Raw genomic sequence first — 15,816 nt, forward strand, 5'->3', positions numbered from 1 at the left:
AACGACTATAGTAAAGCAGTATTGTTTGCACACTATTATTTGCAAAGGAATGCATGCTACACTCCTGGAATCTACAAAATGAAGGGGAAAATGGCATGATTCACCCTGTGCAAAAAAGGGTGAGCAAGACCCTGTTCCTCATCTATCCCACCTGGTTGCTGCAGCAGAAAGTTCATGAGTAGACATGTTCCTAAGCGGGTCTTTTCCTGGCTGGGGACATGCTTCAGGACTAGGTGGTGCTCAGGTCCTCCTGCTGCTCTCCCCCTTGTGTCAGTTGCCCACACCATTTTCACAGCTGGGCCACCATTTCTTTCAAATTTACCTCAGCTGATTTGGCTCCCTGCATCCCCTAGCCTTTCCCACTGGCAAGGACCCCATTTTTCCATGGGGTAGGAGTACTCTTCATTCTTAATGCTAAAATCGATTTCTTGAATAGATTTTGTCTCATTCTTTCCTTATCCCCTAAATATAACATTTCAATAAGGCTGCTTATTATACAGATTTCCTCCAACCAACATTCATACCCCTCCGTCCTGCATACTTTTGACCATAAATGTTGTTTGCACACAAGCAAAGAACAGCTGGAATTCTTAAGGTATCTAGCAAGGATCTCTACAGATACCAGGAGCCGCTTGGCTTTAGCCTTCCCCGCTCTTTTTCTTTCTGTTTGTTTCTGCTGCAGCCTCATTCGTGCCTTCTGCCAGCACCCACTCCTCCAAGTAACAGTTGACTCCTGGAAAGCAGAACTGATTAAATGTGCCTATGGAAGTATATTTCATTTGCAAAGTTTTTTGTTTGGAGCACATCATTTGAGATTGTGAAAGGGAACACACTGGACAAATTGAACTTTTTGAACTATTTCATTCACACTGAGAATTAGTCTTTTGGTATTAAAATGTAAAGGCGAAAGGTTAGGAATGCAGAATGGCACAGTAAGCAATTACAAAGCAGTTCCTGAATCTGTTTGATTTACAACAAAGCTATTTTTTCATGCTCCCTTGTTCACATTTGTAACCAAATTACATGATTCGTTTATGTTAGCAACTGCGTTCCCTATAGTGACTAAAAAGACCCGCCAGAAGTTTTGTATCTGAACAACCTAGCAACTTTTGCACAGGCGTCATCAACAACATACTTCTGGACTTTTTATTGAAGACAGCAGCTACATGATTCAAAGAAAAACCCACACAGTCCCTTGGGTGAAACATTTAGGAGTAGCTGACTTGCCAAAGCAGGATCATCTTTTCTGAGTGATGACAAGATTGTTTCTGTGAAATAGGATGCTGAAGTCACTAAAGAAACCAGTGAAGGAGCCAAGTACTGATCTCAAGTCCCCTCACTCCCAAGCTCCTGCATTTCTGGACAGTCTCTCCTACAAGAAAAATTGAGGATGTGAAGCTCACAAGTGCCTTGAGCAGTCCCAAGTACCAAGGATGGCGTGACTTGTCACTCCACAGAGCCAAGCCGGTTCTTACAGAGTCAGGTGGGAGGCAGTTCTTTTCTTTTGCAATTCAGCCAGCGCTTGCTGATAGTTCTGTAGCACCTCCTCATGATTCTCTTCATAGTACTGGTATTCACAGGCACAGAGCTCCTCTGTTTCAGGGAGGAAAAGCTGTCTGCAGTATATAGAAGTACAGACAATCCGTGGGGACTCAGTTCCAGGTCTGCAAACATAGGCTTGTAGCCTGCTCCTGTTACAGTAAACATTGCTTACGTGTTCATGTGTATTTTAGATGAGTATCTAGTAGCTACATAACCTTTTAATATTTATTCCATAGTAGGCAGAGATGTCCCAGTCCAGATCCAGGTACCTCTCTGTTGACCAAAATGTCCATGTCCTGGTGTGCATATGCCCAAAATACACAACAGGGGAAGGTTTTCTTTTAAAGGATTTATTCTTGAGAATAACCAGCTACCAACTAATCGTTCCAGATGGCGCACCTGAGCAGTCCCCAGTTGCTCCTTTTATACACTGATCACTAAATGGTTACATGTAATATAGTTAACACTTTCCAAAAGTTTATAGAAGCAAAAATTTACAAGGCATCATCTTTCCCACTTCCACACCAAAGATGCTTTGAAGGAGAGGGTGCTATTACATAGAAGAGGAGGAGGATGGGGTGGGCTGGTGTGAACTGCCCTTTGTTTGAGCTGCTGTTATCTGTCAAGTGCCAACTAGTTTTCTTTGGACTGGTGCCTGGTCAGTGTCAGGCTACATTTCAAGGATGCACACATGCTGATTTCTACAAAAGAGGGACTTTCTCAGGCCGAGTTACATGTCAATGATTGCATAATCTAACCAATTAAAGTTCTACCTATTGATTCGTGCATCATCCCTATTCTAAGGGTCTAATCTGGATCGGGGCACTGAGCCTACTCTTCAGGAAAATGAAAGGGAGAATAAAAGACATATAAACTTCCAGACACGCATTTAAAGTAGTGTGTGCTTTGGTCTTCAAAATAACGATCTGTGTGCAAGGGAACACTTAACAGCGCAGCCCTATGCATGTTTACTCCAAAGTAAGGCTCACTGTGATCGACGGGGCTTGCTCCCACCTTAAGCGTGGCCAAGATCACAGATTTAAATGACCAATTTAAACCCAGGGTCTTGCGAGGTGCAGTGCACCGTCCTTCCGATCTCAGCAACTCCACCGGCAAAACCTCCTCCCAGGACTCCTCCCCGCCCGTCCTTGACTCGCCGCCTGCACGCGATGGCGGTCGCCGGAGCGCGTGAGCGGCTTCCACGCGACAGACGTTCGGACAGCCGCTCCTCACGGATAGGCCCGCCCCCGCTGCGACTTTCGCTCCTGCCCACCTCTGCGCGGAGAATTATGGTCTATGGTGTGGCCATTACAGGGGCTCTTCCGCCAGCTTTATACGTAACTTCCGGTTTGGGATGCTTCTCGAGTGTCCGCTTGTATTGCTCTTTCACTGTTCTGCGTACCCCGGAAGCATAATGGTGCGACTTATTTTATATTGTAAATTCGTTTTATATTTTTAATGTATTATATTTTAATGTTTTGTGAGCCGCCCCGAGGCTTCGGCGAATGGGGCGGCATAGAAATTTTCTAAATAAATAAATAAAGGGAGGATAGAAGACCACAGGTAAAGGACCACAGGTAAGAGCGTGGCGGGGGGAGTTGAAGAAGTTCGCTTTCATTCAGTTTGTTACGGCTTGGTCTAGGTCCTGGGAGGGCTCCTTGAAGCAGCCTTTTCCAACCGGCTGCCTGCCAAAACCGGCTGCGGATGATGGGAGTTGCAGCCTAACACATCTGGAGAGTGGCGAGGTGGGGAAAGGGTGCTTTAGTGGGTAGAAAGCGGAAATGAAAACCTCTCTCTCTGAAGGCACGCAAGGCATGTACCATGTTGAAGGTCTGGGGCTGGCATGAGCTTAAAATTATTTAAACATCAAAAAGAATTTGATGTCATCGGCAAACTTGGCCACCCCAGGTGCAGCTGCTGAGAACACATCACTTTTCCTTTCTAGCAGATCAGGACAAAAGGTTTCTAAAATACAGTCCTTTACTGAGCTAGGCCAACTTTGCAATAAAGAACAAGTAATAATAAAGTTGTTAACAAGTAACATCTATCAAAATAGTGATCCTCTGATTGGTGTGGCTGCTTAGAAGCACTTGCCCATGCTATAGAAGTTGATCCCAAACTGAATTCTCCTTGTTCCTTTTTCCCCCAAAAGGGGCTGGCTGCACCCACAAGGAGGTTTGTGCTGCATGGGGGCCAGAGGGTGGGAAGGCAGGACATTACTTAATTGGTCTCCTTTTTTGGCTTGATGATGAACCAGTGGGTTGATGAATTCACACGGCTCCCCCTCTGACCCTCCTTGTTCTGCAGTATCTCTCCACAAACTAGAGGCGGTCTGGTACTCACCAGCCACTTGGATAATCTCGCTGCTTAACCTTGGTATTTCATTGATGCATCCCAACCCTTCTTGTTCTCTGGTTCACCTTCAAAGTATGAACTTTCTAACTTGAATGCTCTCTTTTGAGAGAAATGAGTCCAAACCTTGCAGCAGCTAAGATCAGGTCCAATTTATTTTGGATTAGTAATATGAAATTCAGAGTATTACTTCAATGTACCATTGTCTTTGATCTAGCACCATGTCTCAAAACCAGAAGGACTTGCTAAGTTTGGGTCGACTTGAATACCTGCAAGCCCTAGTTACTGAATTCCAGGTAACGGAGAACTCTGGTAAGTGTAATTTCTGGCCACTAATGCCTTTTGTACTGATTCAAGGATGCCTTATCCATCTCAGTTTCTTCTTTCCTAATCTGGGGAATCCTTTTATTATATTGCAGAAGCCAAGGAGCAGGTGTTGGCCAACCTAGCTAACTTTGCTTACGACCCCAAGAACTATGAATATCTCAGGCAACTCAAGGTCTTGGACCTGTTTCTTGATATGCTAACTGAGGACAATGGAACCCTTGTGGAATTTGCGCTTGGTAAATCTTGAATTTAAATTATTTGCCACGAGTTAGAATGACTTCGAAAAGTTCCTTGCACCTTGGTGATTCTAGGATGTCTACTAGATGTCACAGTCAAATTATTCCTCATATTCATGTTAGACTGCCACATTCATTTGAGGGGCTGTGGCACAGCAGCAAAGCACCTGATTTGCACTCAGATCCCAGGTTCCATCCTTGGCATCTCCAGGTAGGGCTGGGAGGGTCCTGCCTCAAATCTTGCCAGGACTGGGCTAGAGGGACGCTCAGTCCAATTTGGTCTCAGGAAGCTTTCTCGTTTAGGGCAGGGACAAGCAGCATTTCCCGGTGCTCCAGACACCCTGTTAGGGCCTGCTAAAGTTCCTTGCTCTTCCCATTTAATTTCCTTTTTCTTTTACTGGCAGCCAGGGTCACTGTGAAACAGGTTTCTGTCGAACTGTGGATCTGGAGGAGTTGTTTAGTGTGCTGGGAACTCAGGCCTCACCTTTGCTTGCACTGGGTCTTTTGGGCAGGTGGCTTGTTCTTCAGTGTGTCTCTGCTGGCCGTCATTTTGTGGTGGAGCCCAGAACAGTTACTTGTACTGCTGCAAAGTTTTCCTATCCCTGGTTTAGGGACATGCATTGTCAGTGCAAAAGGGTACATATAGCTGGGGAAGGTTAGCTATTTTAACTCAAAGCAATTTCCATATATTACAAGGCTGATACAGGGAGTCTCTGCATGGTCAAGCCAGCCCCCATCTCTGTCTCAGACCTCCAACTAAGACAGAGAAGGTGTGTTTCCTGAAATAGTGTATGTGCATCACTTTGAGCACAGAAGCACTATAGAAAGTCTCATCATTGCCATCATCATCATCATCATCATCATCATCACCGTCCTTCAAAGCTGCGTCCTTGTCTGGATCGAGGGGACATCTGTATAACTGGAAAAAGATCTACTTACAGCAGGCAAATGGAGCAGGGACTACAGTAGGGCTTGTTGAGAAAATATCCTAAAATGAACACATTGCCTAACACAGCGTGGAAGTCTTGCATTGCCTGATAAAAGCATGTGAGTGATCCAAGACCAGAGTGCTTTGGCTTCCAGGGCTTATTTCTGGAAGTCAGGTCCAACTCCCTGCATCATGTAATGGGCAGGGTACCCCACATCCTGCGTGCTTGATCTGAAGCTGTCCAGGCTGAAGGAGCAGCTTGCTACAGAGCCACAGATAAAGGGAAGGATCCGGTTCTAAAATGAAGACTAAGAGAGCACTTGGGGGCTGCGGGGGACTCTCACACACCCAGAGCGCAGTTGAAGACAGCAGAGTGAAGCAGAGCGCACTCTTACCGCAGTCGTGGGGCAGAGCACCAGAGCATCATGTGGGGAGACCAGTGGAAATGCTTTGGTTGAAAAGCCAGAGGAAGGCTTTCTCAGGATCAGAACAAGTGGACTGATTGCAGTGAGAAGGAGTTTTGCAACTGTGATACACTGTTAGAATGGTGAAACATCAACCAGTATCGCCACATTGTGAGGATCAACTCAGTTCCTGGCCTGTGATGTGCTGTGCCTCTTGCTTGCCCTTCAGTTTACCTGCCCTTTGCCAGCCAAGCCCAAATTCCCACTAAGCCCATGAAAATGTTTAATGCTATTTAAATCAGAAAAATTATATTTCTGAGCTTGGATCCAGAGCCATCGTCCTTCCAGTGGAAGAATGCTACTTGTGGGACAGGACTTCTGTGATTCCCCAGCGTGTGCTCCCCAAATCTACTCTGGAGGGTTGGAGCTGCCCAAACAAAAAATCTGGATTCATTCCCTGCCTTTTTCCTAACTCTGGCATGGATCTCATGTTTTGCGAAATCTGGCAAAAAAGGGTGGATGTAAACAAATGTCTCCCAAATGATGACTGTGATTGTGTAGCCTCTTCAAATGCTGATTATCCATTCTGTATGGCCGAGTGGTGAGCTACTTTTGCAGATCTCTGATCAGGCCCAGAAGCATGGTAAGAGTTTACTTAAGATTTGGTAAGACAGTGTGGCTGACTGCCTTTCCTTGTGGCCTTATCCACTCTTACCACTAGGCTGATAGTTGGCTTTTATTCACCCAAACAGTATACTTATTCCAGAATGCTGCTATCAGGACTCAGACATTTGCTTTGCACCTCCTGAGGGATGCTCTTTATGTTCAGCATTATCATGAATGGCTTAATTTAATGGCTGTATGCTCTGAATTCAGTAGAAATTACTTTCTCTGTGCTTGCCTAGGCCTACAGACAAAGAGGAAGCTGCAGTTTCTCAGTGGAAACAGGATGGAGATATTTTCAAAAGCCACTTCTTTTGAAAATATGCATACATTTAGTGTTTGCATGCTGCAGAAATAGGAACCTGGTTAGACAACCTAGATGACTCAGAAGTGCATGAAACACAAGGAAGATGTTCGGGTGAAACAGACAAAAATCCTGTTACTACCTTGTGTGTTTGTCTCTCACTCTCTTTGCCCTAACCCCATTTTAGGCGGCCTTTGTAACCTCTGCTTGGATAAAATCAACAAGGACTATATCTTGGAGGCAGATGGGATAGCAGCTGTGGTCAACTGCCTGTCCAGTTCCAATGAGGAGACTGTCTTGTCTGCAGTTACTACCCTGATGTACTTGACGACACCCCAGTCTCGCCAACAGATCACTGCCCTCCCTGTGGTAGAGTGCATGCTGCGCTTTTCCCTTTCCACCAACAGGAGGCTACGGAACCTGGCCACCATCTTCCTTGAAGACTACTGCACCCCTCTTCAGGTCGAGGAGGCTCGGAACCAGACCAAGCACACAGCAGTGGGAATTCCACTGCCGAAGGATTAATGCAGCACTTTGGGCCAGCCAGAGCTATTTTTCTTGAATGGAAAGCAGCATTTTGGCAAAGACAGTTCTAAGGTGAGGAAGCTAATCCAGAAATCTCTGTTGAAAATGCTTGTAAATGAACTGGGAGTTCAAGTATGAAGTGTGTGCTTGAGACCAAGTCATTTTAGTGCTTCCTTACATATTTTTGGTGCTTCTCAGTTTGCTGTAATGTCCCACAATGGTGTAAATTGTTGCTAGAAGGCCTTAACAGCTGCTGCACTGGCCTTGTTCTGGAAGGGAAGTGGGAGGATAGGATGCAGGTTCCTTTAACTCAGGGGCGGCTTGCAACTTGTGGCCTCTAGATGCTTTGCCCTATCACTTCCATCAGCCTTAGCCAGTATAGCCAATGATGAAGGATGATACTTTAACAGAAGCTGATCTGTCATAAAGAAATAGAATACTATAAAATTTGAGGATTATTACACCCTATGGGACCCCCTTAAATTCCTTCTGTTCTGGCGTCCCTACCAATCTTCTGGCTCCACACACATCCAGTATTGATATACTGTCATTTTATTTACCTATAAATATGACAATAGCTCCACACAGGGATTTAACATTTTAATAACTTGAACAGTGCAAGCATAATACTCAGTTGCTTAACTCAGAGGAACAAACAGAACCTCTTTCCCTACCTAGGGCAGCCGTCTGAGTCTGTTCTTCCTTGCTGTGGGGCCTCCTTATCAGCTGCAGTCTCGTGTTCTTCAACTGGCAGAGAAAGGATGTGCCCCTCTCTTTAGACATTCTTGGAGCGTTTGCTCTCCAGTATTGCCTTCCACTCGTCAGTCCAGGACTCCAGTCTCCTTTGTGGGGGCTGCAGCATTAGATGCCTGTTATGGCAACAAGAGAACAGGATGTGCTCCCAGCTTGGATTAGACTCCACCCCTGAGAACAGAATGGGAAAGTGAAAGATCAAATATTAAACATCACCTGAACTTTAAGTAAAGCACTTGAATGTGAAAGCAGCATTCCAAATGAGCATACCTTTAATACTGTCTTTGTCATCAAAAAGCAGATCCGCTGACACAACTGTTTTATCTCTGGTCAGGATTAGTCGCTCCACAAATTTGGGACCCAAGTGTTTTGCAACCCAGCTGTACTGTCAGGTGAAGAGGGGGCAGTATTAGAATATGTGTAGCAAAAGCTTAAAGGAAATCGATGCACTGCAAGGTATCAGACTTGACATGGAATTTAGATGTGGAGATGGGACTGATCTATATTCTGTAGGCTGTCAGAGACAACTTCTCACATTGCAAACCACTTAGGCTGCAAATGCCACTAAATCCCATGGACCTTAGTTCTGAGTAAACAGACACAGACCTGTATGTTAAGCTGGCTCCTAGTCTAGATCTGGTAGCTTTCTTCAAAATCTGGAGACTTTTGGTGGCCTCTGTGTGTGTGTGTGGCAGAGGGTGTTCTTCAGTTAACTTTGCCCCTCATCCAGGAGTCTCAGTTTTGTTCATAGGAAAATAAGAATTTAAATAAATGAGGTGTAGAGGCAAGGAAATAACCTAGATAAAGCAGATTTGTTTGGATTTCCTGGCATTCAAGATTCACCGTTCTATGTATATTTACTCAGGAGAAAACCTGATGATAAACAGGGCTTTCTCCCTAGCTGTGTGTGTTTGAGGACTGCAGCCTTAATCATATCTGATTGGACAAAGAATACTATTCATTTATACTCTTTACAGAATTGTGATATACCCATTACGTCTTGGCCTTGGAACTGCATTGGGTTGGATTCAGATCCTTCATTCTGCTGGTAGAAGAGAGCAGGACCACGGCATCCTCTCCTTCTCGCTAACCTCCCACCCCTGCATGCTTGCCTTACCTACAGGACAGTATTTGGAGGCCTTCTGCAGCCAATTTGGAAGGTGGTGTCCTGCTGGCAGAACAAAGGATCTGATTCCAATCCAATATCCACTTAAAGGCCTTTCCTTACATTTGCTTCTGTTAACAGTTCTCACTTAATGAAGGTAAGATATTTTATTACCCTGTTGCTGCCCTGGTGAGCCAAATAGTAATAAATACTGTGAATTTGATGAGAAAAAAGGTGCATGTCTTTTCCCATCTATGTCTTCTGGCTGTTGATGGGTAAGCACATCTTTTATGTATTTAACAAAGGTGGGCAGTGGTGGCCTACCTAAGTTTATGCTATGCATGTTTTATCAAGTATGAATGGCTAGAATTGGAATTAGGCTCTGCTGAAAATATCAGAAGCAGTGAACAGATCTTTCAAAGAAGCTGCTTCTATAATGAGAAGGGAATAGCCTTTACAGTTCACGGGGTCTTTGTATCTTTGAAAAAAGAGCGACTTCTGGTGGGTCTGAATTGTACAAATACAGATTGTATATCAGAATATCCAGCTACATGAGCAGCAAATATAATGTGTTTCTTTCAGAAGGTTATAAAGCATTCAGTGGATTTGTAGCAATAGGAAGGTATTCAATAGCAGTGGAATGTAGCCAGAGGGTTTAATGTTACATGGGACAGCCATAGACCTTGGGGTTCAGATTCTAGCCTACAATAACCATCTAGGAACTCAGCTTGGGCCAATGCAGGCCAGCCTCTGTGACAACAGGACAGCTAAGTAAACAGCATGGTAGGAGAATCCAGCCCCACTTCTTCCCCATGACAAATAACAACAATGATGGGCATGAAGCACTGGCATCAAAGGGTTGGCCAGGAGAAGTCAGAAAAACTAAGGAAGGTGCTTTCATAACACTCATCAGAATACCAGTGGGCACTTTGCATTACATAATGATGAAGCTGGGAAAAGTAAGCCAAAAAAGAAGAGACTCTCCAACCTTCTCTGGAATGCAGAATTCATATCTCCGTAGAGGGCTTGTGCAAATAAAAACCTCGGTGCTGAAAAGAAACAGGATTACTAGTCACTAGAGGAAAACATGAGGCTAGTCGCAAAGTGTTGTGCTTTTCAAATGGTCCTTACTTGGGCATTTGGATCATTTCTTGCATTGCTTCGATAGCTCCAGGAATGGGATCCAAATCCAGAAAGAAGCCTGGTGACTCATATACGCTGGCTAACTTAATCTAAAAAATCACATGGAGAATTTTATTTCCTCCTGAAATCCTCTGAGCATATGCTTAAAATTTATCTAACTTTGGACAACAATTGGAGAAACCAGAGAAGATTCCTTGTACATTACAAAGGTTCAAGAATCAAACCATGGTGATTTTCAAAACCATATCCCCTGTATATGCTCGAGCAGTGTGAGAGATAAACCTACCTTTAAAATTAAGGGAAACTAAGAATGCATTTTTATACATCCAAGCTTTTTCAGTTAAGGTTTGCTCTTATGATTTATTCCTGTTCGTTTCATTCTCTCCTCATACTAGAACGCAGGGTCATCTGGTGCCGTTGAATGGTGGGAGATTCAGGACAGTCAAAAGGAAACCTTTCTTCACACCGTGGAAAGTTAAATTATGGAATTTGGTACCCTATAATGCACTGATGCTGCCAGCTTGGGTAGGTTCAAAAGGGGGCTAGGCAGAGTCATGGAGGAAAAAGGTGTCAGTGACTATGAATCATGAGGGCTGTGTGGTTCCTCCAGAGGCAAGAGCAGGCTGCCTTGGTCTGTGCACCAGTGTCTTGTGGAACATGACCGGAGGGTACTGCCAAACTCATGTCCTCCCTCTGGGCTTCCCATAGGCAGTTAGTTGGTCGCTGTATGAACCAAACCTGGGATTAGGTGGGCTTTTTGTCATGGCAGCTGGGCTTCTCTTACATTCTTCAAATTGTAAAATTTTATAATGCACTTTTTACTCATGTTAATATTTTGTGAAGTACATTAAACTGGCCTAGAAATAATCTGAGACTAGCACCACATGGTTCTTTTTTTCTGTGATGGTCGTGTAAACTTTCCCAGTAGAACAGTACCCATACGCAGGAAAGGCAGGCAAGTCTCCTGCGGAAGTGCAGGTTGGAATAGCTCCAGAGAGTGCTTTGGATAAGGACTGGGTGATGACAGAGGACATGGCCTTCCCTCCTTGGCGTCATCTGGCTCACAGCTCCTCCCCCACCAAACAGTTCAGAACACCTGACTTGCAAAGCAGGAGGGATTGTTTTTCGTTTATAATGAATCTGCCATTCTGAAAGAAAAAGCCCAGCAATTCCTCACACCTAGTATTTCATATATAGAGCTCTTTCCAGCAATGGTACGTGTACCTTTCATCCACTATTTAAAATTCATCCCTTGAGGCAGAACATAGAAATGATTTCTTTCATCTATGGTTTTGAAGACTTTTTTTTTCAGGGAGGGAGTTCCCTGTAAGTCTGGTCTCTCATTTGTCAGTGCTGTTCATTGTTTGCTTTGAGGGCGCATGATGTAATGACTTTCCTGAAGCTAAGCAGGCTGGGTATGATCAGTGCTTGGATGGGAGCCCACCTGGACAATGCTCTGGAGTTTCAGTTGGAAAAAAGGTGAGCTCTAAACAAAGACAGATGATGCATTATGTTCAGCACTCATGGACACCTGAGGTTTTAATTAATCTCTCAAAGAAAGTGGGCAGGGGGCATTTTACCTACATACCAGACTTTTTTCTTAAAGTTACATTTTTATGTTTGGTGACAGTAGTGCTATCAGTCTTTTAAAAACCTCTAATACATGGCAGAACACTTAAAGAACATCCTTTTTCATCACGTGAAACACTTTTACTCATTTGAAGATGAGCACTTCATGCAGGACTGACACTGCTTACAAGAGGCAGGAGTACACCTTTGACTGTGGAAGTGCTCTCAGCACTCATTGTGGGCTTTCTTGTAAAAATATATGTGTGGCTATCTGGGTACTACCAAAAATTAAAAAACCCTCTGCCCATGTGAGTTCCAATTCTGGGTGCACCTATCCAGTAGCAATTTTAGACTTTTTCTAATTGGTATGCTTGTAATTCCTGATAATTTCAAAGAGATGCAACTGTATGCAGGAATAGCAGTTGACTGATCCAATAGGAACACATCCCTATTGGATGTGAGCTTGAAAGAACTGGCTTCACATAACTTTCTAGAGAAGCTTCTCCCTCCAAATTGGTCCTGGAAGAAAAGTATCTTGGTGTTAACAAAAACTGCACTTGTTAAGTAATTTTCCTATTGTTAGGGATAAAGGGAATCGAATGAATATGCTTAAGTGGTATTTTGAATGGATATTTTCTGCAGATAAATTATCAGCTTCCTTGCTACACTCATATCACAATGACAATATTCTCCTATACAAATACAGAAGTTGACAAAATACAGCACATTGAGGGTTTTCACAATTGTTTTAAAAGCAAGTTTCTAGCCCTTAAGGCTCCAGTTATAGCCTGAACTGCAAATTCAGTTGGTTTGCTTGTAATTCTTACTGTTGAGCAAAATATGCAGACCCCTTCTTGAATAGGCCCCACTGTAGAATAGATACGCGGAAAACTCAGTGCTCCCATGCTTTTGAAACACTGTGTGAGCTAGCACATCCAAAAGAAAACTTTTAACTACACTTTCTTGACATGCTAGCAGTTGCATTATGGGAGTATAATGCAACTGCAATAAAGAATATGGGAGTATTCATTCTCAGATTTTTTGCCTGCATATTTCACTTTGTACTGTACCTTTAAGAAAAAGGTAGGCACTGCCTACATGTGAAACTACTTTCATAGTAAACAAGCATTACATCTCTGATGTATTTTTATCCAATACTCCATGCAACATTTTTTCTAAATTCTTCATGAGCTGATTTTATCTATATCCCTCACTATCAAATGCACAAAAACCCTCTAGGAGGAGCTGTATGGAGGAGGAGGAGCTTCTACTGTACTATCAGGAAATTTATAGCTGTCTTGAAGCACCCTTGCCCCACAATCCTGCTATGCCAGCCAGAGAGCCTCACCCAAAGATTTTGCCAAAGGAAGTGTTAAATTACTCCAGCTCTGAAATGCCTCTTCATTTTGCCAGTTTTACATGGAGCTCCTCAGGGATGGCAGCAAAAAAGCCAACAACGATCTTGATTACAAACTTAAGCGCTAAATGTGCCTGGTGGGCTGAAGCAATAATCTTGTGGAATAAATGGTGCACTAGCAACTGTCTCTGTCAAGGGTTAGAGATTTCTATCAGGGCTGTTCCCACTTTTTTTTTCTTTTTTTTTGGGGGGGGTGGCTCTTTTGTCTCTCTCTAACAAGGACTTTTGACCAAAAACCAACAGTTCAAACTTTCCTGTTTACTGCTTACGGAATTTATGCCCATCACATAGTTATTAAATCCACTCCAAATCTAAATATTTTCAGCTTCAATCTCAGCCAGCTGGTTAGACATGCTGGGGGCTGCAGCTGAAAATAGCAGATTAGGGAAAGCTGTGCTAAGAGAAGAAGTGCTCTATCTAATGGAGGCGCCCTCCAGATGTATTTGGCTTCCAATTCCCATCATCCCCTCTCTTTGCCTGTGCTGACTAGGCTGCTGAGAGTAGTGGGCCAAATCACCTGTGGGGTATTAACCTGCCCACGGTTGTCACGGCGAAATCTACAGTGACACATTTCGGGCAACGGAACTCTCAGGGCCACGAGGTTGCCTTTTCTCGCTCCCCATTTCTGCCCGATAATACGGCGTGGGAAAGAGCAGCGGCGCCGCGCCCCCACGCGGCCCCCCGGAAATCCTCCGCCCCGCGGAGCGGCTCACCGCCAGGTCCTCCCGCAGGCAGCGGTATTGCTCCAGCGCCGAGAAGCCCCTCCGCTGCGCCAGCTCGATGTGCGGCTCCCCGGGATAGGCGGCGAGGAAGCCCCGCAGCAGCGCGCCCTCGAAGTCGGCCAGGACGCCGTCCATGTCCACCAGCACGCGCAGCGGCGCCATGCCTCCCCGGCGGCCGCAGGGCGGAGGCGCAGCGCTGAGCGGCGCGGCTGATTGGCCTTGGCGCCGGCGGGCCGATCGCTCCGAAAGCGCGGCGGAGGAGAGCGGGTTGCTTCCAGGATGGGCGGAGGGCGGAGGAAAGACAGGCCTGTCCCTCAGGAGTACGGCGGAAAGCGGAGGGTGCCCAAGCGGAGAGGTCTTGGCGGGACAGCGAGCAGCGAGGAACTCGGCCTGGACCCACGTGCTCGGAACACGCGTCCCATTTGAGGTTCATGCGATATAAGCAGCCTCTCTACAGGGAAATTCCTCTTCGGAGTTGTGTGTGCGGGTGTTTAAAGCTAGCGCAAAGTCGTTTTGTAGAATCAATTTCTGAAAGGTAGTACATTTGTCTGTATTCTTTTCCTTGCCTCAAATGTGACTTACCAGACACTGATTCTGCTTAAGACTTCATTCCATGTAGGATTGAAGTCTTTTATACTGTTTTATATTGTTAATTTATAGTTTTTTAATTGATTTATTTGTAAGCCGCCCCGAGGCTTTGGCGAATGGGGTGGCATAGAAATTTTCTAAATAAATAAATAGGATCCACTCTGTGAAGCCACATCGACTGAGCACATCCATTCTGTCATAGCCCTAATATCCTGGAAAACTCCACGTGCTTCAGAATAAATAAGGACAGGAATGAATAAGCTTCATTTATCCTGCTCAGAATTTTGCAATACCATGGTAATGCAAAGTGCATGCTGGTACAGCCCTCTCTGAGGGCTCTGTCACTTCCAACATCATGCATTCGAGCCGCCCCCAATCTCACAGCTGAACTGCTGCGACAATTCATCATAGATTCACTCTGGCTCACCCTCCCCATAATCTCGGCACTTCAGACCATCCCTAAGCTTTTATGTTAACATACTTCGGACATAGTTCATGTCTTTTAATGCCTGAGCTTGTCAGATGATCCCTATAAAAGGGTCAACTCCATGGATTTACTGGGATGAATTATCAGAGTAATTAGTGAAACTACAGAGCCATCCTGTTTTGTCAAAAGCCCAGCACCTCTCCCTTGAACAAGAGACAACAAACGTTTGCAAGTTAGATTCAGCCAAGATTGACAAATGAAGTCTGGGCTTAACCAGAGCTGGGCTTACCCCACTTTTTTTGCCTTAATCCTCCCTCCCGCCCACTTCCCACTGAGAAGATAAAGTGGCACATGCAGAAGAGAGACAAGTACTGAAATATTCACAAGTTGCAGAGCACTCTACAGCAAGCTCTGCTTTTGCTTGGAATTAGGCACACCTAACTGTAACACATGGTACTATTTGCCAGATTTGTTCTATTCTGGCTGGGTGTTTAAAAAATACATTTGGGCTACCTTTAACCTCTTACTGAAGACTGTGCTCAAAGAAACAAACCGCAAAACAAGATTTCTTTAGAGTATGTGACCCAGTTTGCTATGGTTGTCACAACCCTCAAAGCTGTGAATTTCGGGAGTGGAATGCTTGAAAGGACAGTCTTCTCCCATGTGGGCACTCTGCCCCTTATCTTTTAGAGCAGCTCTTTTGCATTCCACCAACAACAGTCATAGTTTGTTGGGATACAGAATGTTATGGCCACCCCTAGACTGTGGAGCTGCCTGCAGTGCCCATCTCACCCTTGCTTTTGTATGAAGT

The 15,816-nt window shown here is 44.7% G+C and overlaps 2 protein-coding genes across 5 annotated transcripts; one reads left to right on the plus strand and one right to left on the minus strand.

Moving 5' to 3' along the window:
* Positions 1-2,882: 2,882 nt before the first annotated feature.
* On the plus strand, positions 2,883-11,149 carry ARMC7 (armadillo repeat containing 7). Of its 4 annotated transcripts, XM_044453876.1 has the most exons (6): positions 2,977-3,119; positions 4,112-4,206; positions 4,314-4,457; positions 6,944-7,353; positions 9,158-9,296; positions 10,678-11,149. In XM_044453876.1, exons 2-4 carry the CDS (start codon positions 4,116-4,118, stop codon positions 7,279-7,281), a joined length of 573 nt encoding a protein of 190 aa, XP_044309811.1. In that variant the 5' UTR covers positions 2,977-3,119; positions 4,112-4,115; the 3' UTR covers positions 7,282-7,353; positions 9,158-9,296; positions 10,678-11,149. The 4 variants fall into 4 exon arrangements, with proteins under 4 accessions (XP_044309810.1, XP_044309811.1, XP_044309809.1 ...); XM_044453875.1 differs by lacking the exons at positions 2,977-3,119; positions 9,158-9,296 and adding an exon at positions 2,883-2,959; XM_044453874.1 differs by having other exon boundaries at positions 9,158-11,149.
* Positions 7,869-14,195, minus strand: NT5C (5', 3'-nucleotidase, cytosolic). Its single transcript, XM_044453872.1, has 5 exons — positions 13,982-14,195; positions 10,271-10,371; positions 10,128-10,188; positions 8,305-8,419; positions 7,869-8,205 (listed from the first exon to the last, which is right to left on the minus strand). Exons 1-5 carry the CDS (start codon positions 14,150-14,152, stop codon positions 8,057-8,059), a joined length of 597 nt encoding a protein of 198 aa, XP_044309807.1. The 5' UTR covers positions 14,153-14,195; the 3' UTR covers positions 7,869-8,056.
* Positions 14,196-15,816: the final 1,621 nt, after the last annotated feature.

The sequence above is a fragment of the Varanus komodoensis genome, unplaced genomic scaffold (assembly GCF_004798865.1).
Source record: "Varanus komodoensis strain SLA01 unplaced genomic scaffold, ASM479886v1 scaffold7_1, whole genome shotgun sequence".
NCBI lineage: Eukaryota > Metazoa > Chordata > Lepidosauria > Squamata > Varanidae > Varanus > Varanus komodoensis.

Coding starts and splice junctions, on each gene's coding strand:
- ARMC7 (XM_044453875.1), top strand. CDS start 4,116: ATGTCTCAAAACCAGAAGGACTTGCTAAGTTTGGGTCGACTTGAATAC. Junction 4,207..4,313: donor CCAGGTAACGGAGAACTCTG/GTAAGTGTAATT, acceptor ATTATATTGCAG/AAGCCAAGGAGCAGGTGTTG. Junction 4,458..6,943: donor CCTTGTGGAATTTGCGCTTG/GTAAATCTTGAA, acceptor ACCCCATTTTAG/GCGGCCTTTGTAACCTCTGC.
- NT5C (XM_044453872.1), bottom strand. CDS start 14,152: ATGGCGCCGCTGCGCGTGCTGGTGGACATGGACGGCGTCCTGGCCGAC. Junction 10,189..10,270: donor GAAATGATCCAAATGCCCAA/GTAAGGACCATT, acceptor GTTTCTTTTCAG/CACCGAGGTTTTTATTTGCA. Junction 8,206..8,304: donor TGACAAAGACAGTATTAAAG/GTATGCTCATTT, acceptor TTCTGTTCTCAG/GGGTGGAGTCTAATCCAAGC.